Source organism: Culex quinquefasciatus, chromosome 2, assembly GCF_015732765.1.
Source record: "Culex quinquefasciatus strain JHB chromosome 2, VPISU_Cqui_1.0_pri_paternal, whole genome shotgun sequence".
Lineage (NCBI taxonomy): Eukaryota > Metazoa > Arthropoda > Insecta > Diptera > Culicidae > Culex > Culex quinquefasciatus.
The window spans coordinates 197,341,578-197,368,226 of NC_051862.1; the positions used below are offsets into that span (position 1 = coordinate 197,341,578).

General features: G+C 39.7%; 5 protein-coding genes across 10 annotated transcripts in view; 1 reads left to right on the top strand and 4 right to left on the bottom strand.

Annotated features, from left to right (window-relative positions):
• The window catches only part of LOC6036461 (myb protein), a 30,299-nt gene extending 23,118 nt beyond the window's left edge, over positions 1 to 7,181 (bottom strand). Inside the window, exons 1-2 of one of the 5 annotated variants that reach the window (XM_038252589.1) lie at positions 7,018 to 7,181; positions 2,637 to 3,308 (exon numbers count right to left, since the gene is read on the bottom strand). In XM_038252589.1, the coding sequence (XP_038108517.1) occupies positions 2,637 to 2,714 (78 nt within the window). In that variant the 5' untranslated portion in view covers positions 2,715 to 3,308; positions 7,018 to 7,181. Of the gene's footprint in view, positions 1 to 2,636; positions 3,309 to 6,692; positions 6,858 to 6,992 lie in introns of those variants that run through there. The other 4 variants (XM_038252588.1, XM_038252585.1, XM_038252586.1 and 1 more) reach the window with 4 other exon arrangements.
• Positions 7,182 to 10,772: 3,591 nt separating this feature from the next.
• LOC119766464 lies at positions 10,773 to 15,977 on the bottom strand. The gene has a single exon (XM_038251022.1). The coding sequence runs from the start codon at positions 15,975 to 15,977 to the stop codon at positions 10,773 to 10,775; it is 5,205 nt and encodes a 1,734-aa protein (XP_038106950.1).
• Positions 15,978 to 17,037: 1,060 nt separating this feature from the next.
• Positions 17,038 to 18,136, top strand: LOC6036460 (ribonuclease H2 subunit B). Its single transcript, XM_001846458.2, has 2 exons — positions 17,038 to 17,192; positions 17,251 to 18,136. Exons 1-2 carry the CDS (start codon positions 17,159 to 17,161, stop codon positions 18,054 to 18,056), a joined length of 840 nt encoding a protein of 279 aa, XP_001846510.2. The 5' UTR covers positions 17,038 to 17,158; the 3' UTR covers positions 18,057 to 18,136.
• On the bottom strand, positions 18,042 to 18,699 carry LOC6036459 (SNAPIN protein homolog). Of its 2 annotated transcripts, none has more exons than XM_038255310.1 (2): positions 18,273 to 18,699; positions 18,042 to 18,230 (listed from the first exon to the last, which is right to left on the bottom strand). In XM_038255310.1, exons 1-2 carry the CDS (start codon positions 18,606 to 18,608, stop codon positions 18,213 to 18,215), a joined length of 354 nt encoding a protein of 117 aa, XP_038111238.1. In that variant the 5' UTR covers positions 18,609 to 18,699; the 3' UTR covers positions 18,042 to 18,212. The 2 variants fall into 2 exon arrangements, with proteins under 2 accessions (XP_038111238.1, XP_001846509.2); XM_001846457.2 differs by having other exon boundaries at positions 18,042 to 18,211; positions 18,273 to 18,698.
• Positions 18,700 to 19,018: 319 nt separating this feature from the next.
• Positions 19,019 to 20,810, bottom strand: LOC6036458 (growth hormone-inducible transmembrane protein). Its single transcript, XM_001846456.2, has 4 exons — positions 20,642 to 20,810; positions 19,921 to 20,405; positions 19,387 to 19,856; positions 19,019 to 19,326 (listed from the first exon to the last, which is right to left on the bottom strand). The coding sequence occupies exons 2-4, from the start codon at positions 20,374 to 20,376 to the stop codon at positions 19,239 to 19,241; spliced, it is 1,014 nt and encodes a 337-aa protein (XP_001846508.1). The 5' UTR covers positions 20,377 to 20,405; positions 20,642 to 20,810; the 3' UTR covers positions 19,019 to 19,238.
• Positions 20,811 to 26,649: the final 5,839 nt, after the last annotated feature.

The following is a 26,649-nucleotide window of genomic DNA, read 5'->3' on the forward strand; positions in this document are numbered from 1 at the left end:
ACAAATGAAAGTTTAGACCGTCCCCTTTCCGAAACCGTCCTGGAAAACCGGATTTGGTCACTGTGGCCACCGGGAATCGGCTACAACCGAAAAAAGGCCTTATTGAGACCCCAACTTTGACGACCTGTATCTCCGGCAAATTTCAACCAATCAGGATGCTCCGGATTGCATTCGACAGGTTTATACCTGTAGTTTGACCACAAATATTAATATCACGGCCAGGTGACCTACCGGTTCCGGAAATCCGGAACACCCGAAAAGTTCATATTTCACTGTTTTTCACGTATATGTGATACCAATACTCTCATGATAGTTAAAATTGATTCCTGGCCAATCTGGAACCGATAACCGGTAGCCCCTTGGGGACACTTCCGTAATATGAGATAAACCCTATCATCCGACATATCAAACTTCATCAAATTGAAAGATATGTTAGTCTACGGTCGTGCCGTTGTTCGCTGAAACATTGTGGCCAATCTGAAACCGGTTACCGGTGGCCCCTTGGGGACACTCCCGAAATATGATAGAAACCCTATCATCTTACATATCAAACTTCATGAAATTGAAAGATATGTCAATCTACGGTCATGCCGTTGTTCGCTGATCCATTCTTGAACTGGTTCCCTGTGGCCCTTTGGTGACACTCCCGGAATATGAGAGAAACCCTATTATCCGACATATCAAACTTGTAAAAAAAACTTATAAAACGTTTTTCACTGACCGTTGGTTGACATATATTTCAATTTCATGAAGTTTGATATGTCGGATGACAAGGTTTCTCTCATAATCTGGAAGTGTCCCCAAGGGGCCACCGGTAACCGGTTCCAGATTGGCCAGGATGGCTCAGCAAACAATGGTATGACTTTACATTGACATATCTTCCAATTTCATGAAGTTTGATATGTAAGATGATAGGGTTTATCTCATATTCCGAGAGTGTCCACAAGGGGCCACCGGTAACCGGTTCCAAATTGGCCAGGATGGGTCAAAGAACATCTCGCCAATACCAGATTGAGTTTATAGAGAAATAAATATATGTCATTGGATTTTATAATAATTGATTATTATATTATTTTATAATTGTTGATATTAAAATAAGTTTGTCTACGACAAAGCTCTATTATTATTCTGTGTTATTTCAACAGCTAATCTGGGTGTTCCTGTAACACATTAATTTTGAGAACTTTTAAAAAATAAGGCTTGAAACATAACATTGAAAAATCTTTTTTCAAGTCTAGACAATTACTACATCTGTTAAAATATATAAAACACTGTATAGGCTACAACTGGTTGTTCATTGAACCAAATGCCATAATTTTGTACAACCCAATGCGTAACAATACTTTTCTTTGGTATCGTTACTAAATTTTGATAAAAACTGTTGATGTTCAGACACCAAAATATGGTATTTTCTTAAATGACTAGATGACAATTAATTTGATTGTTTTGTTAAAACTTTGGATAAACTTGTTCCTTGCTTTATTTTCATAACATCTTTCTTTCAATATTAGTCTTTTGAAGATCATTAGCCAAAAACAAACTTCAAACATATCCAAACTACGACAAATGCATTCAATGTGGCAAAATTATCAGTGGGAACAGCTACAGTGTTAGCTTCATGTCAGTATTTTTTTCCTGTTGCATAAGGCAATTAGACAGATATAAATTTCTGGAGTAAAAGAAACAGCATGGACAAAACAAGTATTACACTTGGGCAAACAAACGTTACATTATCCACCTTAAGGTGGTTGATGCCTTCCTCACATTAATATACTTTTGATATGGTTATCAAATCACTTAAGTGCTACATTTTTTTGATAGGTCTTTTAAATACCTTTCTGATAATGTATAACATGACGGGTTTTCTTACAAAAAAAAACACGCTTTTTACGATCTTCTGGACTTTCTTTGAAATGGTTTTTTAAGCATAACTTTTGAAGTACTTTACTAAACTTCATAATTTTCAATAGGGACTTACGGGACCCCGAGACGAATGGAATGAGACCAAAACGGTCCAAATCGGTTCAGCCAGTGCTGAGGGTCTAGAAGTTCATTTTTCGAGTGATTTTATAGCCTTTCCTCAGTAAGGTGAGGAAGGCAAAAATCATTTCATTATTTTTTTTTTTTTTCACTATTTAAGCATTAGGAACTTGTGTTAAATTACTATCCTAAGCTGAGATGTGGACTACCTTTCAACAGCTGATAAATAATTATTCAAAGTTGGGATCAGAGTTTGCGAGTGCTTAAAGAATCGAGTAAATCTACAGAATGGAAAAAAAATACAAAATACCTTTCGAAATAAAGGGCAAATGTTGGTCACTAATATTTGCCCAAGTATCATGTGTATCTGCCAGTTCTGGGATTTATTCTTTAAAAGGTCCAACAAACAAATTTGTCGGTTTTTGCTTGTTTATTGAACCGTCTTGTCGGGATTTTCAAAAATATCCAATAAGCATCTTTGTCTTAAAATTATATATTTTTGAATTTTGTTTTATGGGTAGTATTTGTAAGGAACGATATTTTTTCTAATGAATTTATTTGAGTTCCAACAACTTTTTTCCAAGTGAAAAATAGAAAAAATAGTTTTGAGATTTTTTAGAATCCCTCAATATCACCCATGTGATCCTTAGCCTTACCTCATGTTTCGTCCAGCGCGTTTTACTCGACTTGTCTCCCTGCGAGTGATCGGATACGTCGTCCTCCGAGGTATCCATTACGGCGACGAAATGCTGCTGCTGGACACCTTTTCAAGGCTCCGTTATCTTGTCACTTGGTTCCAGTCGCAAAAAAACACACGGTCCTTATGCCTCGAAATTCTCCAGCTGGCGGCGACAGGATCTTCTTCGTCCTTTCTCAGACGCACTTTTTAACAATTTTGACTTCTTGTTTTTCTTCCTTATCCACACATCTACTCACAAACACGAAAGGACATGCACACATACGACGAATGTACACACACACACAAACAAACTTTGTTGCTCTTATTGCGAGGTCTTTCCGCTTCTTAATTTATTCAACTACGCACTTTATAGTTTATGTCCCGCGAGGTCGCTCGCTGCGGGTCCTGCTGCTGAAATTTGGATGTTTTTGTTGTCATTCAACCTTAGAACATCAAGGCACAGGGAGGACCCTCTTCTCCTTTTTGGGCCTTTCTTCACTCTGCTCTTCTGGTGCGCCACCACTTCCCAAGTCTGCGCATCACCATCTTCTGAGCATAACCAGCACCGGCCGGGTGGAGTGGTGGTGCGCCTGCTGCTGCTGCTATTCCGTCACACAAGGTTTCTTTCTCTCTCTACGTGGAGCTGGATCTGGGCGAAGAAAAGTAACACATGTACCTTGAGAGGGGCCGCTAGGGATGCTCAAAGGTTGTTTCGACATAAGAACATGTTTAGGAAAAGTTTTCATTTGGTGTTTTGATATTAATTTAATATTAATCGATGCCCCTGTGCCCTCTAAGCTTGCTGGTTTTCCTAGCTAGTTAGCATAAGAGAGCACAGAGGCATCTTAATATTAATATTGTTGCTTTGGGAAACAAGAAATTTGATTACAATTAGTGTAACAAAAAAAAATATTTCATTTGGTTAGCCAGAGCTGTCCCGATTGGCCCCAAATATAAAAATATTTCAAAAAGTCAATAAACTAAAAAAAAAAACAAATGCTAATTCAAGAAATTTAAGAAACATCAATAAAGAAATTCTTTAAGGAAACCGGAAATGGATTTCTTTGTATTTTTTTATTTGATTTAAAAAAAATCTCAGCAAAATAAGAAATTAAAACTATTTATAAAACTCGAGAAATTTACAATATTGAAAAATAGTAAGAAAGATCAAGAAATTCATTTAAGAAAAAGTAAAGAATATCAAGAAACTTACAAAGCATTTTAGCAAATTCAAGGAATTAAAAAAATTAAAACAGTCTAGACATTAAAAAAATGGACATTCAAGAAATTTTAAAAAATCTATAAATATAAAAAAGAAATAAGATGCAAGAGTTCCAAGAAATTTATAACAAATTAAGAAATTTGAGGTATTTAAGCAAATAATAAAATATTAAATATTTGAAAAATATCGAAAAATTAAAAAAAAATAGGAAAAATTTATAGTTATTTAGAAAGTAAAAAAAAAAATTGAAAAAAAAACTCAAGACGTTGAACAAAATTATATAATTTTAAATTATCAAATTTAAAAAAAAAAACTTTATGCAAGAGTTTCAAAAAATTCAAGAAATTTTTTTTTCGTGACGTCTTTCGAGGCACGCTCACTTCCAATGTTCTAGACTAATATTTTAACGTGGCGTATCTCTAAATAAGTTTTTTGCGAATATGATTCCAGACTGCTTGTTTTGTCGTTTTAAACCGAAACAAGGCAAAAACTATATTTATTTAAATTATTCGCTTTTTTCAAAAGTTTGTCTAGAAAATATCGAAGGCCGCCATCTTAGGCCCACTGGACCCACAAAAAAGGGTACGCTCAGTTTGTATGGGAGCTGTCAACATGCTCCCGGGCTGAGAAATTTAGCAAAAAAAAACTAAAAAAATTAAGATAATTAACAAATTCAAAAATTAATAAATAAATAAATGCAGTTTCAAGAAATTTAAAAAGTCAAAAAAAAACAAATAACATAATCAAGAAGTTTAAGAAACAGCAATAAAGTAGTTCCCTACAAAAACCGAAAAAGGATTTCATTTGTTTTCTTTTGTTACCTGATTTAAAAAAAAAACTTAGTAAAATTAACAAACTCAAGAAACTTAAAATATTGAAAAATAGTAAGAAAGATCAAGTAAAAAATATCAAGAAACTTAAAAAGCATTTCAGCAAACTCAAAAAAAAAATAAAACGGTCTAGACATTAAAAAATGGAAATTCAACAAATTAATAAAATCAATAAACTTTAAAAAAAAAAAACTAGATGCAAGAGTTCCAAAAAATTCATAACAAATTAGGAAATTCGAGAAATTAAAGCAAATAATACAATTTTAAATATTTAAAAATCAAGAAAACAAAATAGGAAAATTTTACGAATTTTTTTTCAAAAAACTTCAAAATTGAACTGCAATCAGCTGAAATCAATTTGAAATGCATTCCTCTGCATTTAGAATCATTTTAAGCATGTTCGGGTTGATTTAAAAATCTTTTGAATTTTATTTATTATCGCAAAATGTTTTTTTCGCTAAATCTTTTGTTTTCGTCAAATCTTACATTTTTTGAAAACTAATTATTGCAAAACAACTGAAATAGTGTAGCTAGTGCTAGCTAGTGGCAGCCATCCATAAAAAAAGTGATTTGTAAATATTTAAAACTCTGTATCTTGTGAAGGTATTTTTCGTTTAATTTGGTGTCTTCGGCAAAGATGATTGACTTTTTTTCGCACAAAAAAAAATGATTTTTTTTATTTGTAGGTATTGGGGGATCAAACAAATGCATCTTTTGTGCCACAGAGAAGTTTGGACAAAAAAAAATCACTGAAGGCGGTATTAGACTACGGCAAACAAACAAACTCGTACTTTTTGACAGTTTGTCAGTATGCCTGTTTGCCTGAGTTTGTTTGCAAAAATGTCAGCCTGCATACATTTTGCTGTGTTTGCGAGATGGCTGCGAGTTTGGCAAACTGTCAAACACGAAAAAGTGCAAGTTTGTTTGTTTGTTCGTCGTAGGCTAATACCTCCTTGAGTTTTGAATGAAAAGTAGTTTGCAGAAACTTTGTTAAAGAGGTTTTAATATATTTACAAACAACTTTTGTATGGATAGTAGCTAAAATTGTATATTCGAACGATTTCGTGGATTACATACTACAAAATAGTCTTTTTTTTGTTTGTAAACTATAAACTAATCAATATTTTGTCGTGATTTTTTGCTAGATTCTTAAATTTAATCAGCGAAGATTTTTAATTTCTTTATCTTTCAATAATTACAACTAGTTAAAAAAATTACACCAGTTAGCACGAGTCGTCATTTATCAATGAGGTTTTCCGAGTTGGATGATGCTAAAAAATCGAGTTTGTATCGAGTTTGTTGAAAAAAAACTTTCTTTCATGCAATATGTCGAAATATCGATTAAAAATTCTTTGTATTGATTTCACATGAAAAGAGGAATTTTCCAATATATTGATTTTGTAGAAATATTACCGAAAAATAAGGTACACATGACCAAAAAATCTCCCACGTCAAACCCAACCCACACAGCTCCCGATCCCCGGCGCGGATGAGCATCCCTAGCGCGCACACGTCCCATGTATGTGCTTAATTATTGCTGTGCCACGGCACGGCAGATGTTTTGTTTTGTTCGTCCTGCTGCTGGCAAGCGTGCGCGCCGCGTCGTAAGTTTCATCCTAGGTTCAAAGCCTACGGATGTGTGTAAGGGGCCACCACTTCTACGTACGGGGCGCTTTTTTACCACCTCTCGCCACTTCCCTCCGAATCCATGCCATCTTCCTTCGTTTCGTTTGCTTTTCTCGCTCTTCCTCACACCAAGTTCTAGGCCCGTATGAAGACCATGCTGCTGCTCATTCGTTCTACATAGCTGCTGCTGCTATTATGTATATAAATTCCCAGTTCGGAAGAGGGTCGTAGAGCAGCCGTCGTTTCCCCTAATGTTTTTTTTTTCTTTTCCCTTTGAGGGCCCAGCGAAGCAGCATAGGTACACACAACATAAAAACATAATTTAACAATAGCACATCACGCGGGGTTCGCTCACAAAAGGGTGCTGCTGCTGCTGCTGCTCTCGGCCACTATTTACTTCCTCCGGGATCAGCCAAAGTGTCCTCCCCAAGAATCGCGACAACGCAAGTGGATTACGCGAATCCTCCCCCGTCAAGCACAATGTAAACACAGAGTTACTGCTCCAGTCCGGGTTTTATCTACCCCACACGACTCCGATAACCTCCCGTCGCGACCACCCCGAGGCCACTTCCCCCTGCAGAACGCTCACGCAATCCACACTCCACTCCCTTCTGCAAGCAACAGCAAGCACCTCTGTCCCGCTCAAAAATCGCACCTTTCCACCCGGAAACTCAACCAACCTTCACGATCCGCGGCTCACTCGACACTTCCGGCGCACTTTGCCGCCGATTCCGGACACTCCCGACCGCTTTTGACTCGCTTTTAGGCCACGATTTTGGGCTGTGCGCGCTAGCTCCACGAAACACGGGCGACTATTTTGAACGGCTGAAAATTTGAAACCTTCGGCAAACCAACCAACACTGACAGGCGCGTGCGAGCGTGCGCTTGTGTTGGTGTCAAAAGTGACGTTTGGTGAGGCGACGCGTCGAAAAGGCTTTTCTTCGCGTGTGAGGTTGAGAAAGGGCGCGAAGCAGGCACAGTGGGAAAAGCATGAAAAATTCTTAAATTCTTAAATTATTAAATTGGGTACTAAAGCCCTATGCCAATTTTTATGTACAACTGTAAAAAACACGAATAAAAACCATTTCTGATCGCTTTTTTTCATTTTAATGCAATTTTTTTTTTGACGAGGCAACATTTTTTCAGTGGATCAACTATGGTCCCCTTGGAACGAGCTGTCAAGTAGGAGCTTTTCTGTCAAGAAGGACCGCGAGGTTAATTTTTCAAAAATGATTTAAAAATCCATTTTAAACTCTTTGTGGTCGTACAAAAGGTCATTGTTCTCAAAAAAAAAGCTTAATCGCTGTGAACAATAATATCAGCAATCTAAGCTTCATTTTAGGACCCAATTCTTAAATTCTTAAATTCTTAAATTCTTAAATTCTTAAATTCTTAAATTCTTAAATTCTTAAATTCTTAAATTCTTAAATTCTTAAATTCTTAAATTCTTAAATTCTTAAATTCTTAAATTCTTAAATTCTTAAATTCTTAAATTCTTAAATTCTTAAATTCTTAAATTCTTAAATTCTTAAATTCTTAAATTCTTAAATTCTTAAATTCTTAAATTCTTAAATTCTTAAATTCTTAAATTCTTAAATTCTTAAATTCTTAAATTCTTAAATTCTTAAATTCTTAAATTCTTAAATTCTTAAATTCTTAAATTCTTAAATTCTTAAATTCTTAAATTTAAATTCTTAAATTCTTAAATTCTTAAATTCTTAAATTCTTAAATTCTTAAATTCTTAAATTCTTAAATTTTAAATTTTAAATTCTTAAATTCTTAAATTTTAAATTCTTAAATTCTTAAATTTTAAATTCTTAAATTCTTAAATTCTTAAATTCTTAAATTCTTAAATTCTTAAATTCTTAAATTCCTAAATTCTTAAATTCTTAAATTCTTAAATTCTTAAATTCTTAAATTCTTAAATTCTTAAATTCTTAAATTCTTAAATTCTTAAATTATTAAATTCTTACATTCTTAAATTCTTAAATTCTTAAATTCTTAAATTCTTAAATTCTTAAATTCTTAAATTCTTAAATTCTTAAATTCTTAAATTCTTAAATTCTTAAATTCTTAAATTCTTAAATTCTTAAATTCTTAAATTCTTAAATTCTTAAATTCTTAAATTCTTAAATTCTTAAATTCTTAAATTCTTAAATTCTTAAATTCTTAAATTCTTAAATTTTAAATTCTTAAATTCTTAAATTCTTAAATTCTTAAATTCTTAAATTCTTAAATTTTAAATTCTTAAATTCTTAAATTCTTAAATTCTTAAATTCTTAAATTCTTAAATTCTTAAATTCTTAAATTTTAAATTCTTAAATTCTTAAATTCTTAAATTCTTAAATTCTTAAATTCTTAAATTCTTAAATTTTAAATTCTTAAATTCTTAAATTCTTAAATTCTTAAATTCTTAAATTCTTAAATTCTTAAATTCTTAAATTCTTAAATTCTTAAATTCTTAAATTCTTAAATTCTTAAATTCTTAAATTCATAAATTCTTAAATTCTTAAATTCTTAAATTCCTAAATTCTTAAATTCTTAAATTCTTAAATTCTTAAATTCTTAAATTTAAATTCTTAAATTCTTAAATTTTAAATTCTTAAATTCTTAAATTCTTAAATTCTTAAATTCTTAAATTCTTAAATTCTTAAATTCTTAGATTCTTAAATTATTAAATTCTTAAATTCTTAAATTCTTAAATTCTTAAATTCTTAAATTCTTAAATTCTTAAATTCTTAAATTCTTAAATTCTTAAATTCTTAAATTCTTAAATTCTTAAATTCTTAAATTCTTAAATTCTTAAATTCTTAAATTCTTAAATTCTTAAATTCTTAAATTCTTAAATTCTTAAATTCTTAAATTCTTAAATTCTTAAATTCTTAAATTCTTAAATTCTTAAATTCTTAAATTCTTAAATTCTTAAATTCTTAAATTCTTAAATTCTTAAATTCTTAAATTCTTAAATTTTAAATTCTTAAATTCTTAAATTCTTAAATTCTTAAATTCTTAAATTCTTAAATTCTTAAATTCTTAAATTCTTAAATTCTTAAATTCTTAAATTCTTAAATTCTTAAATTCTTAAATTCTTAAATTCTTAAATTCTTAAATTCTTAAATTTTCATTCTAGATTATTTTAATTTGGAAGAAATAGAGATTTGGATTGTTATAATTTCGAGGTTTTCTTAAATTTTTAATTACAAATTTCTATGTTTCCGATTTTTTAAACATTTTAAATTTCGACTTGTACATTCGTTCCGAGTTTTAACTTTTTTGAGCTATTGAATTTATAAAAACTTAAATATTAAAATCATTATTGAATTCTGCATATTTTTAATTTTGAATTTCCAAATTTCATATTTTTGTTGAAATTTTCTTTATTAATTAAAAAAAGAGTTATTTGAAATTTCTGAAATATTTGATTTTTCATATTTTTGAATTTGTTGTTAGGTTGGATTTCAAAATTTCAGATTATTATTGTATTTTCAGTAAGAACATAGACATTTGTATGATTATTGTCAAGTTTAATTTCACTCTGATTTACTGCATTTTGGTCCCGCGAGTGTGGATCAATCGGACAGCGCAGGGGACTCGTAATATAGAGTACTGGTGGGTACTAGCAATAAACAGTTGGTGACACGATGGCTGACATCTATAAAGACAACTTCTTTTTTTTACTCCATTTCGACCAAAAAACTAAATCTGTCCTTTAAATTTCAATATTCTGCGTTTTGAGATTCGGCGGGAATTTTAAATATTATTATATCCAATACAAAATTATTTAAACGTTTGTAGTTATCAGTCGCATTCAAAAAATAAAATGGCAATTCTTTGATTTTTTCATCAAAACATATTGCAAATAAGCACCGCGCGAAGAAACTTCAAACGCAATCTTTCCGTTTCTGTTACTTTTCAGCTGCGTACCGCTTAAGAAAAATCTTTTCGTGACCCTTTCCTTGAACGTTTCTTGGGCGTTTTTGTTATATGGAGTTTTGCGTTCCTTCCGATCAGCATACCAGCCTTTATCTTATAACTTATAAAAAGGTTTAAAAACTAAATAATACTTATTTTGAGAGATTTAATTTTTGTAAAAATTGTTGATCACCAATTTTTTACGTGTACCATTTTTTTCTGAATGGTCCTCATCAATACCTATAACTTTGCCCAAGACACAAAGTCATCCCAAAATTGCTTGAAAAGTCTGGAGCAACATTTGAAAGGGGCGGTACGACATTTCTCTTACGGCCTTTCATAACATGCGTTTAAATGGAACGAAAGCAATGTCGTACCGCCTGTCATTACAGAGATCATGTGTTAGTGTGTGTGGGTCTCGCGCGCGCGCTTTGCACAGGGTGTGCCAAAAACGCCGCAGCAGTTTTGCGTGCTAGGGATGCGCAAGTAGCGCAACATCCTCCCCCGCGTTGAAATCGTATTTCAATCCTCGTCCTCGTCCAACGGCAGCAAACACACCTCGGTCACCGCACGCTTGAACTCCGCTCCATTCGCCATGCGCACCGTAACGACGCGAGTCACGCCGTCCTCCCCGGGGTGCGCGGTCACAATCCGCCCAAGGGGCCACTGCAGAGGCGGCGCGTTCTGGCCCACGAGCAGCACGAGCGAACCCTCCTTGATGACCTTCGTCTTCAGCCACTTCGATCGGTTTTGCAGCTCCGGCAGGTATTCAGCTGTCCACCGCCTCCAGAAGTGCTGCAGCATGGTCTGCACCAGCTGCCATCGCGACAGTCGGTTCTCCTTCAGGTGCGAGTAGTCTGGTTCTGGCACGGCCTGCATCTCGCGTCCGATCAAGAAGTGCGCTGGCGTGATCGCAGTGTAGTCCGACGGGTCGTCCGAGCTCGGCACCAGGGGCCGCGAGTTCAAAACAGCTTCTATCTGGGTCAGCGTGGTGTAGAGTTCCTCGTAGGACAACTTTCGCTCGCCGACAATCCGCTTCAGGTGGTGCTTGACCTGCTTCACGCCGGCCTCCCAGATGCCACCGAAGTGTGGACTCCGCGGCGGGATAAAAGACCACTCGATTCCCTTCTCGACGCAGTAGCTGGTGATCTTCTTTGTGGCGCACTCGTTCTGGAACATCTGCCAAAGTTCGTGCAACTCCGTTTTGGCCCCGACGTTGTCGGAGTGCATCGTTTTCGGGCACCCGCGTCGGCTGGCGAATCGTCGCAAGCTCGCTAGGAAGGCGTCCGTCGTCAGGTCCGAGACCAGCTCCAAGTGAATGGCCCGGGTCTGCAAACACACGAACAAGCACACGTAAGCTTTCGTGATCTGGGGCTTACGCGTGGCCGACGACGCCTTGATCCAGAATGGCCCGGCGTAGTCCACACCGGTGTTCGAGAAGACCGGAGCTGGCTGGACACGATACGACGGGAGGTCACCCATCAGCTGTGTCGTCTTTAACGGGTTCGCTTTGAAGCACACGATGCACTTCCGGATCACTTGGCGGATCGTACTCTTCACGTTGAGCGGCCAGAATCGTTGTCGTACAACTGCAAGCAGACCTCGTTGCCCGATGTGCAGGTTGTCCACGTGCAGTTCTCGGACGAGTGCTTCGGTGATCGGGTGCTTAGCCGGCAGCAGCATCTGGTGACGGCTATCGTACGGCACGAACGCCCGCTTGATCCGGCCACCAACTCGCAGAAGGCCGTCGTCGGGATCTAGGAACGCCTTCAGCCCGTTGAGTCGATGGTTTGTGTTCGCACCGTCCATCAGTGCGAGGATTTCTGGCTGGAATGCTTCGCGTTGAACCAGCCGCACAATCACGAGCGTTGCTGTGCGCATCTCCTTGGCGGTGAGTCGTCCCTTCACCACCTCCGTTTTGCGCGACTTGACGAACCTCGCCAAGCGCACCAAGTAGGCCATGCTTCTGACGATCCCCGTGAAACTGCTCAACTTGTCAAACATCGGGAAACGTTCGACAGGAACTGTCATGGCCAGCACTACTCCAGTTCGCATTTCCGGCAGCTCGTCATCCGGAATCACGATTTCGTCCGCCGCCGCGGCTACGGTTGTGCGTGGTCGGCCCTGCCACCACTTCTTGGACTTGATCAGCTTCTTCGGTGTGACTCCCCGCGAAATCAAGTCGGCCGGGTTTTCGTGCGTAGCAACGTAATGCCAGTGGAAGTTTTGCGTCAGTTTTTGGATTTCGCTTACCCGATTCGACACGAACGTCTGCAGCAGCTGCGGGAGTTTCTTGAGCCAAGCCAGGACGATTTGCGAGTCGCTCCAGAGGTGCACCGATTCGAATTTGAGTTCCGTGGCGCTCAGGAACTTCACGACCATTCTAGCGAGCAACAGTGCCGCCAGCAGTTCAGCTCGGGGGGTCGAGATGGCCTTCTCCTTGGGCTTCCGTTTCTTGGGCAGGATTCGAGACTTGCTGCAGATCAATCGCATCTCGGTCTCCTCGTTCGCGAAGAAGCCCTTCACGTAGATGCACGCACCGTAGGCCAGATCAGATGCGTCCGCGTACCCGTGCAGTTCTAGCTTGAGCGCGCCTTTCCAGGAGATCCATCTCGGCAGTCGCACTTCTCTCAGCGCGGTCAACTCGATGCGGAAGCTCCGCCACTTCTCGCCGATGTCTGTTGGGACCGGGTCATCCCACTCGATGTGCAGCTCGCCAACTTCTCGCAGGATCAGCTTCGCGTAAGTGATGACTGGCCCGAAGAATCCCAGCGGGTCGAAGATCTTGGCCAGCTGACTCAGAAGCTTCCTCCGAGTCACTTCTTCCAGGTCGTCGAAGTCGGGCACTGACACCGAGAACCAGTCCTCAAACGGGTTCCACGTAACGCCCAGCGTTTTCATGATCGTCTTCGAGCTGTCGTCGGTGACCTCGAACGAATTGCCACGCAGCTCTTCAGGGACCTCTCGCAAGAGGTCGGAGTGGTTCGCGCACCACTTGTGGGCGCCGAAGCAGGCTTTCGCTAGGAGCCCGGTCATCTCCCGTTGGAGTTCGCACGCCTCAGCAAGCGTATCGGCACCCGTCAGTACGTCGTCCATGTACGTTCCCTTGTCGACCACCTCGGCGGCCCTCGGGAACTCGTCTTCGTGATCTGCTGCAGCTTGTTTCAGCGCCATGGTTGCTTGGAACGGCGAGGGTCCCAATCCGTACGTCACCGTGAGCAGCTCTCGAACGGTGAGAAAATCGTTCCGGTCGTACCTCCAAAAGATTCGCTGGTACCTTGTGTCTTCCGGATGGACGCGCACTTGTCGGAACATCTTCGGGATGTCCAGCGTGAAGACGAACTGGAAGCCTCTGAATCGGAGCAGGATCGCCGTCAGGTCGTTCTGGATTGTTGGGCCGATCCTCAGAACGTCGTTGATCGAGACGCCCATGGACGTCTTCGCCGACCCGTCGAACACGACCCGCAGCTTGGTGGTCGTACTCGTGGGCCTCAGCACGCAGTGGTGCGGCAGGTAGAACGTCGATCCCGGGTCCTCGTTCGGCGCTTCTTCGATCACTCGCATGTGTCCGAGTTGCTCGTACTCTCGGATGAACTGCGAGTACTGCTCCTTCAGTTCGGGCTGCTTGTCCAGTTTCCGCTCCAGAGCCAGAAAACGCCGCAGCGCCATCTCACGCGAGTCTCCCAGCTCGCGCTTGCGTTCGTTGAAAGGGTGACGTACCACGTAGCGCCCTTCCTCAGTTCGTTCGTGTGTGCGCTGGAAGTGCTCCAGACACATCTCGTCGTCCGCCGTCGGGGATGAGCGGATCTCGTCGCAGGCCTCCACCTTGTAGAAGCTCTTCAGCAGCTCGATGAGCGGCTCTTCTTCAGACGTCTGGCAAAGTGTGCGCGCAACGACCGTCGCATCGCTCGCAATCACACCTCCGGCAATCCAACCCAGCTTGGTATTCCTCAGCACAGGTCGGTCAGGGCCGAGTTCGTATCGGCCGTCTAGTAGCAGGTTCCAAAAGTATTCGGCGCCGATCAGCATATCGACGCGTCCTCGTTTGTTGAACGCCGGGTCGGCCAAAACAAGTTCGCTTGAGATGGGCCACTCCGAGGCGTCGAAGGATTTCACCGGAAGCTCACCAGTGATTCGTGGGGTCACCAGGAAGTCCAGTTCAGCAGCAAAGTTTCCGTGGCGAGACCTGATGGTCGCGCGCAGTCGACGGCTAATCCGGGTTTTGTTGCCGTTCAGACCACTGACAGTGAAGTCAGCGGGTTTCAGTTTCAGGGAGAGAAGGTTCGCGAAGCGTTCGGTCACAAAATTCATCTGCGAGGCGGAGTCGAGTAGCACACGGCACGGGATGGGAGTGCTGCACTTGCCGTCAACCAGAACCACGGCAGTCGAGAGGACGGTTTGCTTCTCCGAGCTCGCAGCGCTCGCGCACAGGGTTGTCGACGTTCCGGCTGCTGGTGTGTTGACCGTCTGGGACACTTCGGACGCTGGCGTCGTTGGAACTGCGCTGTTCGTGACCTGGCTGGGACTGTCCTCGTGGAGCGAGCTGTGGTGCTTCTTGCCACAGTGGCGACAAGAGCCGGACGAACACGCTCGGGTTCGATGACCTTTCATCAAGCAATTGAAGCAGGCGCCGCACTTTTTCAGGATCTCGTACTTTTCACTGACACTTTTGCTCTTAAAGGCTTCGCACTTCCACAGTTCGTGAGCGGCCTTGCACACTGGACACTTTTGTTCGTTTTTCGATTCACTCACTGCCAGCGTGTGGCTTCTTCCCGCCGTCTTCGGCTTCGCACTCTCCTTCGCTGGTTTCACTTTGGTGTCGATCTTCTCGGAGATTCGACACTGCTCTTCCAGGAACGCCATCAACGCAGCGTAGGTCGAGAGCACGTTCTTCTTCTGCTTGGCCTCCCAGGCCACCTGCAGCTTCTTCTCCATCTTGCCCACGATGAGGTTGATCAGCATCTGCTCGCCGAGCCCAGCCACCGGTAGTTCCTGGTTCCTCAAGGCGTCAACGTTCTTCGTGCAGGTGTCGATCACCTTCCGCAGCTCCGCAGCATCCTCCTGGCTGATCTTCGGTAGACCGTAGAGTTTGTCCACGAGCTTGTCCACAACGATCCGCTTGTCCTCGTAGCGCAACGTGAGCAGCGCCCAGGCGGCGTCGTAATCGTTGTTGTTGATCATCTCGTCGTCGATGATGCCAGCTGCTTTCTCTACGAGGCAATCCCGCAGGTGGTAGAGTTTCAGGGCAGGCTCTTCTTGTCGATAGCGGTTCATCAGAGTGGTGAACAGCGCCTTGAACGCGTACCACTTCTCGTAGGACCCATCGAATTTGGGCAACGGCACTTGCAGCGGTGGGAGGTAGGGCTGGGCTGGCTGCTGGACCGGCGCTCCGGCCGCTGGGGCAGCTGGTTCCGCCTTCGGCACGACATCGATCAGCGTGCTCAACTTCAGCGACACGTCGTTGAAGACACCCTCGAACTCCACGTACTTCTCGGTTTGCACTGTGTCTTGGTCTTCAGAGAGCGGCAGTGCGTAGATTTTGTTCTGCACCTCATTGCACTCGCCGTAAATGTTCTCCAAAGCCCGCTTCTGCAGCTGGAGGAAGTGAACGTTTCGAACGTTCGGGTTCGGTTCCTCCTCGCTGTCTCTCAAGGCCGCACGCACACGAAGCAGCTTTCCACGCACTGCCTCTCTCTGTTTCACTAGCGCCTTCAGTTGCGCGTCCATCTTCCTCTTTTCTTCTTTCTTCTTCTTTTCCGACTTTTGTTCGGCCACAGACTTCACTTGCGGCGTCGACGGGGTCTTTGGTAGTGTTGGTGTCGGCAACGGCGACGGAGACAGTGGTGGTGTTCTTGGCGTTCTTTAGACTTCCCGAACGGCGTGGACATCGTCCATTTCACTCACACACTTTTTCCTGCTGCCCGTCCGCCATTTGCAAAGTCCAAACCACGCCAACCCAAGCCGACCAAATCTTCCGGAAAAGTAACTTTTTCACTTTTTCTTCACGAAATCGGAACGCCTTCTGGCAAATTCCGTCGGGATCGCACTTCCCGGGTCACTTCCGCCGTTCCCCGGAGGAGGCTACTCTTTTTTCCTCGGCAGCAACGCGCACTTCCGCGTCACTAACATCCGATCGCGGATGTTTCAATCGGCACTTTTCTCGCGAAAAACAGAACCACGACGATTCCACCGGTTTCCCGCGTATCCGGTTCCGTAAGGACCAATGTTCCTCCGGATGAGTGGACTGTATAAATCGGTTTTCGCGGTCAAGTAGAAATTTCGGGAGCGAAGGCAAGAACGCGTCCGTTTGCTAAGATAACTACTTGAGACTGGTGGTTTATTCAGGTTTGTTGTGTGTGTCATTACAGAGATCATGTGTTAGTGTGTGTGGGTCTCGCGCGCGCGCTTTGCACAGGGTGTGCCAAAAACGCCGCAGCAGTTTTGCGTGCTAGGGATGCGCAAGTAGCGCAACACCGCCCCTTTCAAATGTTGCTCCAGAAGTTACAGATTTCCGAATATTTACGTACCATTTTTGGATGAACAGCTGCCAAGAAAAGGTCCTACTTGACAGCTCGTTCCAAGGGGACCATAGTTGATCTTTCATAAAATGTTGTCTCGTCAATTTATTTTTAGTTTTTGCATGAAAACTTGTATAAATTGAAAAAAAGTGTCAGAATTTTTTTTAATCGAGTTTTTAACCGTTCTTTAGGACCCTATTGAATGTTTCTGTATTATTAAAAAATATATTCGTGTATTATTAAAAAATATATTGCAATTTTCTCGGGGTGTTAACATGATCTTGTACAAAAAGGCCTTTTCGCGCGCGGGAACACGATCCGCTGCTGTTTGTTATCGTATTTCTCAACAAAATTGTTTAATATTGAAAAGAGTGAATAAAATTATACAAAATGACTTCAAATAAGCACTTTTTCGTTTTACAAGGTATGTTTGATCAATTAAGATGACTGAAGTTCAACTGATCATCTTTAACTCTTTAAAGATCCACCAAAATCGGAATCTACGGAAGAAGACCTCAACATCGTCACGTTCCGAAATCCGGCAACGGGCAAATCATGCAAATATCTTTTGCGCAACGAGAACCGGGACCTATACGAGCTGTGCTGCTTCTCGGAGCCGAACCGGTCATGGTTTATCAACGACACGGTTTGCTCCAACGGGAAAATCTTCTTTCCAACCCGTGTGGATCCTTTGTTTCTGGTCATCCCTTACTTGGAGAAGAGCTGCACCAGCAAGGCCGTTCCGTTGGACCAGTTTCTGGTGGACGATGAGTTCCCGCACACGACGAAGCTGGTCAACGTTCTTGCGGCGGGAGCTCAGTTGAGCATGATTGCCGATGAGAAAAAAGCCGGAGACATTCGGGCGTACAAATTCAACGAGGAAAAGGTCATGGATTGGCTCAAGCGGAAGTGCACCCGGTTGGAGAAGGCACTCGGGGTGGAGCGCAAGTTTGCCCGGTCACACAACTTTGTCAAGGAGGAGAAGGAGAACGAAGTGGACGTGAAGGGTGAAATGATGCACTACGCTCACGGGATCATTTCGGATTATTTGAGTCTGGAGTTGAGCAAGAAGCTGGCCACCGTTATTGGGCTTCCGGAGGAGAAGGTCGTCAACAAGCGGAAGTCGACGGTGGAGTTGGAGGCCAACCAGATCAAGAAAATTAAGAAGGAGGAAAGCTACGAAACGACTCCGATCAAGAGTGTCGATAAAAAGGTAAGTGCCAGATCGAAGGCCCTCGCGAAGGCGGCCAGCGGAACGAAAAGTATTTCCAGCTTTTTCAAGAAGTGAACTCCTTTATTGTTTTGTTGTTTCTATTGTGAAGCGTCGGTTAAATTAACTTAAACAATATAATATGGCTAACATTGAAAGAACACGTTCTTATTTTGGGATTAACTAGTTGGTCCAGGTTGTTCCTGCTGTTGACACAGCGTAACTAGACGTTCCTTAAAGAGAAAGAAAGCCCTGCTAATTATTAATCTTACACTCGTTCAACGCTAATCTTACCTGCGCCCCCTGCAAAATGTTCATAATCACGACGACCTTCTGCTTCACGTGCACCATTCGCTTGAACTTTTCGTGCAGCTGGGGATCGTTCTCAAAGTTTAGGTTCTTCATCTCCACCGACAGCTCGTCCAGCTGCTGGCGCAATTCTAGCTGGCTCAACCGGGCCCGCCTGATGTTATTGTCCAGGTCGTCGATGACGGGCTTGAACAGCCGGAAGAAGCCCTCCGTCAGGATGTCCCGGGTGGGGTTTTCGCACAGATTCTCCGTGTTGTCCGTGGGATCCTCGTCCTCGTCCCCGATGGACGTGACGGAACTATCCGAGTGGTCGTCGTTCATCGTTGTCAAATGTGAATTTTAAATTTAGTTTAAAGAGATGATGCCTTTCACGAAGCAAAACAGAGATTATCGATTAGAGGTGATGTCAACAACACAGAGTTTATATTGTTTGAATGTATTAGTGGTGCCCGATTAGTAATGATAACCCAACATAACATGTTGTAATGTCATATAACAAATTGTGTTTTAAGCAAGTTTTCAGTTCGAAGAGAATAGTTTTTTTGAAGGTAAATTTTATGATCCTATTTTTATCCAAAATCCAAGTTTTCACGAATTTTGTACAATAATTCCTTATGGAAGAAATTGTCATACAATGAATTTTTTTTTCACTCGAATCCGGCGCTCCATTTCTGATTTTCTTTCATAATTTATAGTCGGATCACGTAGTCTATTAACTTAAAACAGTTGTGTTCAGGTTTAAAGTTATTTATTGTATAGTAAGAAGTTTTAATTACATTTTTCGCTATTTGATTCACCCATAGCTTCTTGAGTGTGCAGTTTATACCACTTGAATTTTATTTCTCTCTGAAATTGGAATCAAGTTTAAGTTATGTGATGAAAACAAATGTTTAACAGATATTTATATAAATATTCTAAAGAAGTAATTCTAACGTAAGCATTGTGCACACTTTACTTTCGTCGACTTCCGCCACCTCCGGCCAGAATCGTAGCAATTCGAATAAAAATGTTCATGGTATCCATGTAAATCGACATTGCGCTGAAATAATTAAGAAAAGTTATTGAATTACAAAAGTTTCTTGCTTAAATCTCAACTCACTTATTAACTGGATCGTATGGTCGCATTCCGTACATCGGAGTCAGCTCGGCTCGTTTCACGATCTTTTGCGTGTCGTACAGCAGGAAACCACTGAACAGGAGCAGCCCTCCGTACAGCGAAAGGGACGCGATTCCCGCGCCCAGTGCCGTGGTCGGAGGCAAAAACATCGAAGCCATCGACGAAGCAAACACCACGCCCAGTCCGATGGCGAGCGGACCGCCCATGTAGAGGAACTTATCGCTGGGCGCGCAAACGGCCACCGTCGAAAGACCTCCGACGACTCCGGCCGTGTACCACGCGGCCCTCGTCAGGATCGGCCCACCGATAAAGCAAATCGGAGCAATTACCGCTCCCAGAATGGCCGAGTGTGCGATCCAAGCGGCCTGTTTGGCGCCAAATCCTGGACTGTACGGCAACGACTGGGCGAGCATTCCGGATCCGATCATCACTGCGAACGTGCCGAGGATCGACTGCAGAATAACCAACAAAGATTAGTTTCAAGGAAAATCTCTCAACATTCAAACCCGCACTCACCATCCAACCATTCCTCGAGACCAGGTTCAGCAGCGTGGGGCTGCGGAAAACGGCCACCGCACTTGCGGCCGAAATGCCCAACGATCCGGCAAAGTACAGATAGGTGTCCCGAACGCGCTCCCTCACAAACTCTGGCCACGCGTGGGAATTCTCCAGCGTACTGGCGCCGTTTCCAAAGCCGAGTCCGTAAAAGCAAAGCGCCCCAATGCCGAGGGCCGCTCCTCCCGCGAGGGCTCCCTTGCCCAGTGAGTAAGCATTCGGTCCGGGTGGTGCCATGGCGCGCTCGCGAAGAGTTTGCCGCTCGGCGCGGGTTGTCCAGGTGGATCCGCCCTTAACATCGCGCGCGTACTGCCGGACGCCGACCGTTTGGGGACGCTTCGGGACCTGCTGCAGGGCGGTCTTGAGCAATGGCGTCGACACGAAGGTGCGACCACTGCACGCTAGCCGGGACAGCATCTTGAATTTTGACTTGTGTTGTTTTTGTCCTGTGGGAATTTGATTGAAAATTTAAATTTCATCATTTTAGGAAACTTACTTTAAGCAGGTAAACAAGTTATGCAATTTGAATCATCAGATTCAGATTAGAGTGTCAGGACAAGGAAAATGCTTGTCATCAATATATTTTCCTCGATGGCATTTTCTAGAAATTTTCCTCCCTGTTACTACATTGAAGATGATGCAATTCTGGAGAAAAATCCTGTTCCCGAACAATTTTACATACCTTTGAGGGCTCTTCCTTGGTATCACAACTTGCTCCAACAATAAAACACGGAATTTCGTTTTTCACGTCGAAATTAAAAAATCTTTTGCGTATTTTCACGGAAAACTAGATTGAACCTGCGTTGCGGTCGATGTTTTGAAAAGATTTGATGGCGAAATTCGGTGCGTCAAATGAATAAAAACGTGCGGAACCGTTCGCATGTGTTGGTGAAGCGGATGAATTTGGGAACACAGTTTGTTATTTTGAGCAATTTTTGTTTTACGAAAAATTAAACTTCTCTTGTTCAAACTCTTTGCTGTTTTGTAAATTAATTTTGTTTATATCTAGTTTATGAATTTGCTAAGATTTTGTTTTATCTTTTCTGATAGTCTTAGACTTATGCTACAAACTCTTACTATTATCTTTTACCTAGGGGAAATTCTCGTATGGGATCATCCATAAACCACGTGGACACTTTTTTGGGAATCTCTTACCCCCCTTCGTGGACAATTGTCCATAAAAAAACTTTTTTGTATGGATCGTGGACAACCGCCATACCCCCCCCCCCCCTAAGGGTGTCCACGTGGTTTATGGATGGTCCCTATGTTTGGTAGGTTAAGCACCCGCTCCTAACTGTATTCGATTTGCTGATTTTCACTATTTAAGCAACTTATTTTGTAAAACTGTTGATATATACTTGCTTGCTTACTTATTGAACTATTTGTCACTCGATTTCAGTTGAAAACTTTTTTTTATTACACTCAACCCCCGGTGGTTGGTCACTTTTTCGTTTGACACTTTTTTAGTTTGTACCCCGTTGGTTGGTCAAAGTCAAACTAAAAAGTGACGAACTGTCACTTTTTACACGGCGCTTACGAACACTATCAAAACAAACGTTTGGTAGTGAGTGTGAACTCCGTGTTAAAGGGGTGTCAAACTACAAAGTGACCCCGATCGTTTGACAACAGTGGGTGTCAAACCATCGGGGTTTGAGTGTAACTTAATTGAACGTCAAAATCAGCATTAGAGGCACGATGGAGTTTGATTCGGTTCCCCAAATTTATGTTTTTTCATGTTTTGCTAGCTGCTTTTTGACTTCGGTTGGACTTAAATTGCAAGCATTACAAATATTATTATTTTTTCCCCTCAACTACGGCAAGGTCGAGTAGGGGGCCAAAAAAAAATTAGCCGATTTTGCAAATAAATAAGACCATCCATAAACCACGTGGACACTTTTTTTTGATATCTCATTTAATTTCACACAAAAAAAAATATTCAAAAAATATAATAAAAAAAAATAAAAAATTAACTTAAAAAATTAACTACAGTTTTTAAATTTCTTGCAAAAATTTTATAATACAAATATTAAAAAAAAAAACAAAATTTAAAAATTCTTTGACGTGAAATTCAAATATTCAACAATAACAACATCAAAATTTATCAATTTAAAATAATAAAATATTAAAATTCTAAAATTTAAATTTATTTTGAAAATAATCACACGTTCAAAAGTTTAACAACTCAAAAATTCAAAAGCTCAAAAATAAAAATAAAGCAGCAAGAAAAATTTCTAAAAGCTAAAGCCGAAGCGTACACAGACAGTCTATTCTGCTCGTTTCTAATGTAAACATCAACTCTAGACTAAATTTCAAAAAGGACCTATCTGCATAGAAACCCAAGACCGGTAGGTTGTTTTGAAAATTAAATCTAGAACTAACGTGAGCAGGAAAGACTATTTATTTTAAATTGTTTTGCTTGAGATTGTTGGGGGAAAAATACATACAAAGATTCAGGGTTGTTACGGACGGCGCGGATCGCGCGGATGGCGCGGATGGCGCGTATCGCGCGGATCTGGCGCGGATTTGCTGGCTAATTTTGCTCAGCGGCGGATTACGCGCGGATAGCAATTTTGATAAACAAATTAATTGAGAACGATAGAATTTCTTTCAAATTTCAAAGGAAAATATTATTAACAATTAAATAAATTCAATCTTTTTTCGTTGAGTGCAAAAACATCAATTTCTAAGAAGTTGTTAATGAAGAAAATTTTCTTCTAAAAATTATTGATTTTTTTTTCTTAATGCGAAACTTTGAAATAATCTTCAAGGAGCGATTTTTTTAATGTATTGAGATTTGTTATATAAATTTAACATAACATTACAAATCATTATTTTTAAAACATCTGCTTAACACCTTGGGCTTTGTCATAATGAGTGTCATAGGTTTGATGCTTGTTTGGCAAAGAGTATGATTTGATTCGATGTGGAATTAAAATCGAAGTTTTCAGTATATTGCTGAAGCTTCCATTTTTACACATGGACACCACTTCATGCTGCGAGAACCCACTTTGGCGTAGTCTCAGGGCTTAATCGATGGCCGGTAAGCTGTCATCGAGACAAGGAGGTTCTCTGATAGTGGAAATATCACATTTGTACAATGAACCGCTACATATGTGATTTTTCCCTATCTTAATGTGGGTGTCAGGTTAGGATGCTGGTTTAAAAAAATAGTGATTGTAGAATTTAGGATTTTAACTATAAATATCAACTTTTTAAACTTTACCTTTAGTTATTTAGAGACAAAATTAGTAACAGTGAATTTAGTAATTCTATCAGAATCGGTGATTTTCATTCAAGTAGCATAAAAACCATTCTGATTTGTCAAAATTTCCATAGAGTCTCGATCAATCAATAGTGAAATGATATCGGACTAAATTCGTTGATCTGTTGAACTAACGGTTGTCGGATTATGATTATATCGACCATTGTTGCGAATCGAGGATCTACTGGAATTCTGACGAACAAATGGTCGTCTCTTTTTCAATTCACGACTTGTAAAATATCAACTGTTAAAAAAAATAACAAGACAGGTTTTAAAAGAAACGTTTTTTTGGTTAATAATTAAAATGTCGGGGATTTCAGATAAGAGTAGCTTTCGGATAGGTTGCTTTAAATCTTGTATTCAATTCAAGTTAGGTAGTTATCCGCAAATGAATATTTGGACTTATATGAATAATTAAACATTTTGGACTTATGAATAACACACAACTGTGCATTTATTCTAGAGTCAGATCCATACAGCGTCAGTGTTTATTTGGTCGAAGTGTACTAATTCATTGGCAGATCTGATTCTAGTTGTAATGTACGACAAGACTACTGACGGACGTGACAGGACGAGGGCCCAGTTTAGAGGTTTCGACATCAACGATGTGCGGCTGGATCACCCTCCCAAAAAAAAAAAAAAAAAAAATTATTTTTAAAACATCTGCTTAACAATTCAAAAAAATACCAATTTTATTAAAATCAAAATAACAAAATTCGAAAAATCACATGATTTAAAAAATTTGAAGCTATGAAACTTTTTAGATTTTCTATGTTTTTTCAATATAAAAATTTGAATTTTTAAATTTTTGGTTTATTGAAAAAAATTAAAATTCTATTGCCACTCTGATTCAGGTAGAATTGATTCTAACCCCAATCATCACATCATTACGAAATCCACTTAGAAATCTGCTAAAGTCTCCGTCTAAAAGCGAAATGTAATGTTAAAATTTAAAAAATAAGAAATCTGGAATTCAACAATTTGAAATTTCAGAATTTACTTATTCAAAAAACAATAAAAAAAAAATAGAATTCATAATTTGAAATTGTCAAAACTTATAGACTCAATAAACGTAAAGAAGTACGAATTATTAAATTGAAAAATTAAGAAAATATTACAATTGATTTTTTGTTAATTTTAAATTTTTTAAGAAAGTTCTTAAGTTATCAAACTATTAAATTATTAAATTATTAAATTATTAAATTATTAAATTATTAAATTATTAAATTATTAAATTATTAAATTATTATTTAATTATTAAATTATTATTTAATTATTAAATTATTATATTATTAAATTATTAAATGATTTAATTATTAAATTTTTAAATTATTATTTTTTTGCCATTTTCATAGTTGGGATCATTTTCGGAGTCATATTTTAGTTTAGGGAAATTTAGTTAAGAAAATAATAGAAATTTCGTGTTTCGATTTTCCCGAGTAAAGTTTTGGCGAGAATTATCAAGTACTAAATCCCTTGATTTTATAATTTGGTGAAATAATATAAATATATATAAATATAGTTTTTAGTTTTTATATTTTCGAATTTAAATTTTTTCCTGAATTTCTTATGCTAATATGGTTTCAGAAATGGCAAAAAGGTTCCATTTGGTACAGGTGGAATATGATTCCACAACTGATCAACGGTACTGATCCAAATGCCTTCTGTATTATTATTTTTGCGTTTAAAATTTCATTCATTTTTTACTCTCTTCTATGTTTGTCGCGATTTTTTTATAGGGCGCGGATTGGGTTTTGGGGTCGGCGCGGATCTGGCGCGGATTTTTTCTCGACTTTTCCGTAACAACCCTGAAGATTGAAATATTATAAAAATCAAAAAAATAAGTTAAAAATTTAAAAAATCGAGAATTCATAAAATTCAAAAAATCAGAAAATAAAATATTCATAAATTCTAAAGTTCAAGATCCTTTTTAATGTCGCCATGTAAGATTATAGAAAATCAGATAACTTTGGAACATTTTTGTACCATTTAAAAAAAGTAAAGCATGTATTTCCCCTTACTAACTACAGTCGACTCTCTGGCTGTCGATCTTTTCGATATCAATATTGCTCCATCTATCGATGAATTTTTCAGTCCCTTTAAACTGCATACTTCGTTTGGTTTTATTCCTCGATATTTTCTCTTGCTTGAAAGATCTCTTCCTCGACGGTCCCTTGGATTCTGTTTGCTTTAAAAATCTCTTCCGGTTGTCAATAATTTCACTTTCTTATGGCTTGCATAGACATTTTTCTTGGCGAAACGAAGCTTTGAAGGGTGTTTGACATTAGTTTGTTTTTGTTTGATGGACGTTGCCATGATTCTCTTCCATAGCTGGGTATCAAGAAAAAAATATTTTCAATCGAGTCTTCATTTTGCATCGTTCTGTAAACTGATGATTCTCTTCCTCGACGGTCCCTTGGATATTGACAACCAGAGAGTCGACTGTATTTATAACCAGCATTTTTTTGTGTTTTTTGTTTAACAGTCCCTCGGAAAAATTGTTTAAAAGGCCTCGGAAAAATTTCACTCCGTTGTCGAGCTTAAGTATGACTCCTAAACTACGCCAAAGTTATTTATCTAGAATTTTTCAATCCAAGATGGCGGCCAAAATGGCGGTGATGAAATATTGAAAAAAAATCATTTTGAAATTTAATAGGCTTATAACTGTTCAAATTTTTTCAAATGGGGTCAAAAAATCAAAAAAATTAAACCATCCACATTAACGACCCCCGGGTCTTTTGTGGTCTCTATTGCAAGTTTCTGCTCGAACCTAGGAGTCCGAAGGCTTGAATGGGGAGAGCACGCAAACCTCTTTTTACTCCAAGGAACCTTCCACCCCAGTGTTTGAACTGACGACCTTTGGATTGCGAGTCCAACCGCCGTCAGCGATTCCACCGGAGTAGGCTTGGTTTGGTGTGTTGTTTGTACTTATGGCATGGAGACGACTCCTACACCTGGAATGACTTAACGGCCTAACAACCAAGGCCGGGACCGACATTTTACTTCCTCATCCGATGGAAGGTTTTTTCAAATGGGGTCGTAGAACTCGAATTTAATGTTAAAATGAAGAAAAAAAAAACAATACGAATATTATTTTTTTTGTTCGTTATTCGATTATTCGAAGTCCCATAAAAGCTTTCGGATAATCGAAACATGGGATAATCGAGTCTGGACTGTATATTGTTAATTTATCTAGAAGTCCCAATTTAAAATGTTCCACATTTTTTGCACAAAATATAACAAAATGTTTTCTTAAAAACGTCTTTTCAAGACGATTCTTTTGTCACATTGAATGTAAATAATACCAATACCAACAAAAACTATGCTTGTATTTGTAGTCTGTTTACATTTTTTGTTTTCACAATCTTAAATGTGACAGCACCAACACAGACGTGGTGTTAAGATTCGTCACAACTTCACTTTACTAG

Excerpts from the sequence above, each read along its gene's own strand:
- LOC119766464 (XM_038251022.1), bottom strand. The coding sequence starts at position 15,977 with ATGGACGCGCAACTGAAGGCGCTAGTGAAACAGAGAGAGGCAGTGCGT.
- LOC6036459 (XM_001846457.2), bottom strand. The coding sequence starts at position 18,608 with ATGAACGACGACCACTCGGATAGTTCCGTCACGTCCATCGGGGACGAG. Across the intron at positions 18,212-18,272 it reads ACATTTTGCAGGGGGCGCAG|GAACGTCTAGTTACGCTGTG; the intron begins GTAAGATTAGCG and ends TTTCTCTTTAAG.
- LOC6036460 (XM_001846458.2), top strand. The coding sequence starts at position 17,159 with ATGACTTCAAATAAGCACTTTTTCGTTTTACAAG. Across the intron at positions 17,193-17,250 it reads GCACTTTTTCGTTTTACAAG|ATCCACCAAAATCGGAATCT; the intron begins GTATGTTTGATC and ends AACTCTTTAAAG.
- LOC6036458 (XM_001846456.2), bottom strand. The coding sequence starts at position 20,376 with ATGCTGTCCCGGCTAGCGTGCAGTGGTCGCACCTTCGTGTCGACGCCA. Across the intron at positions 19,857-19,920 it reads TCTCGAGGAATGGTTGGATG|TCGATCCTCGGCACGTTCGC; the intron begins GTGAGTGCGGGT and ends GTTATTCTGCAG. Across the intron at positions 19,327-19,386 it reads CCATACGATCCAGTTAATAA|CGCAATGTCGATTTACATGG; the intron begins GTGAGTTGAGAT and ends TAATTATTTCAG.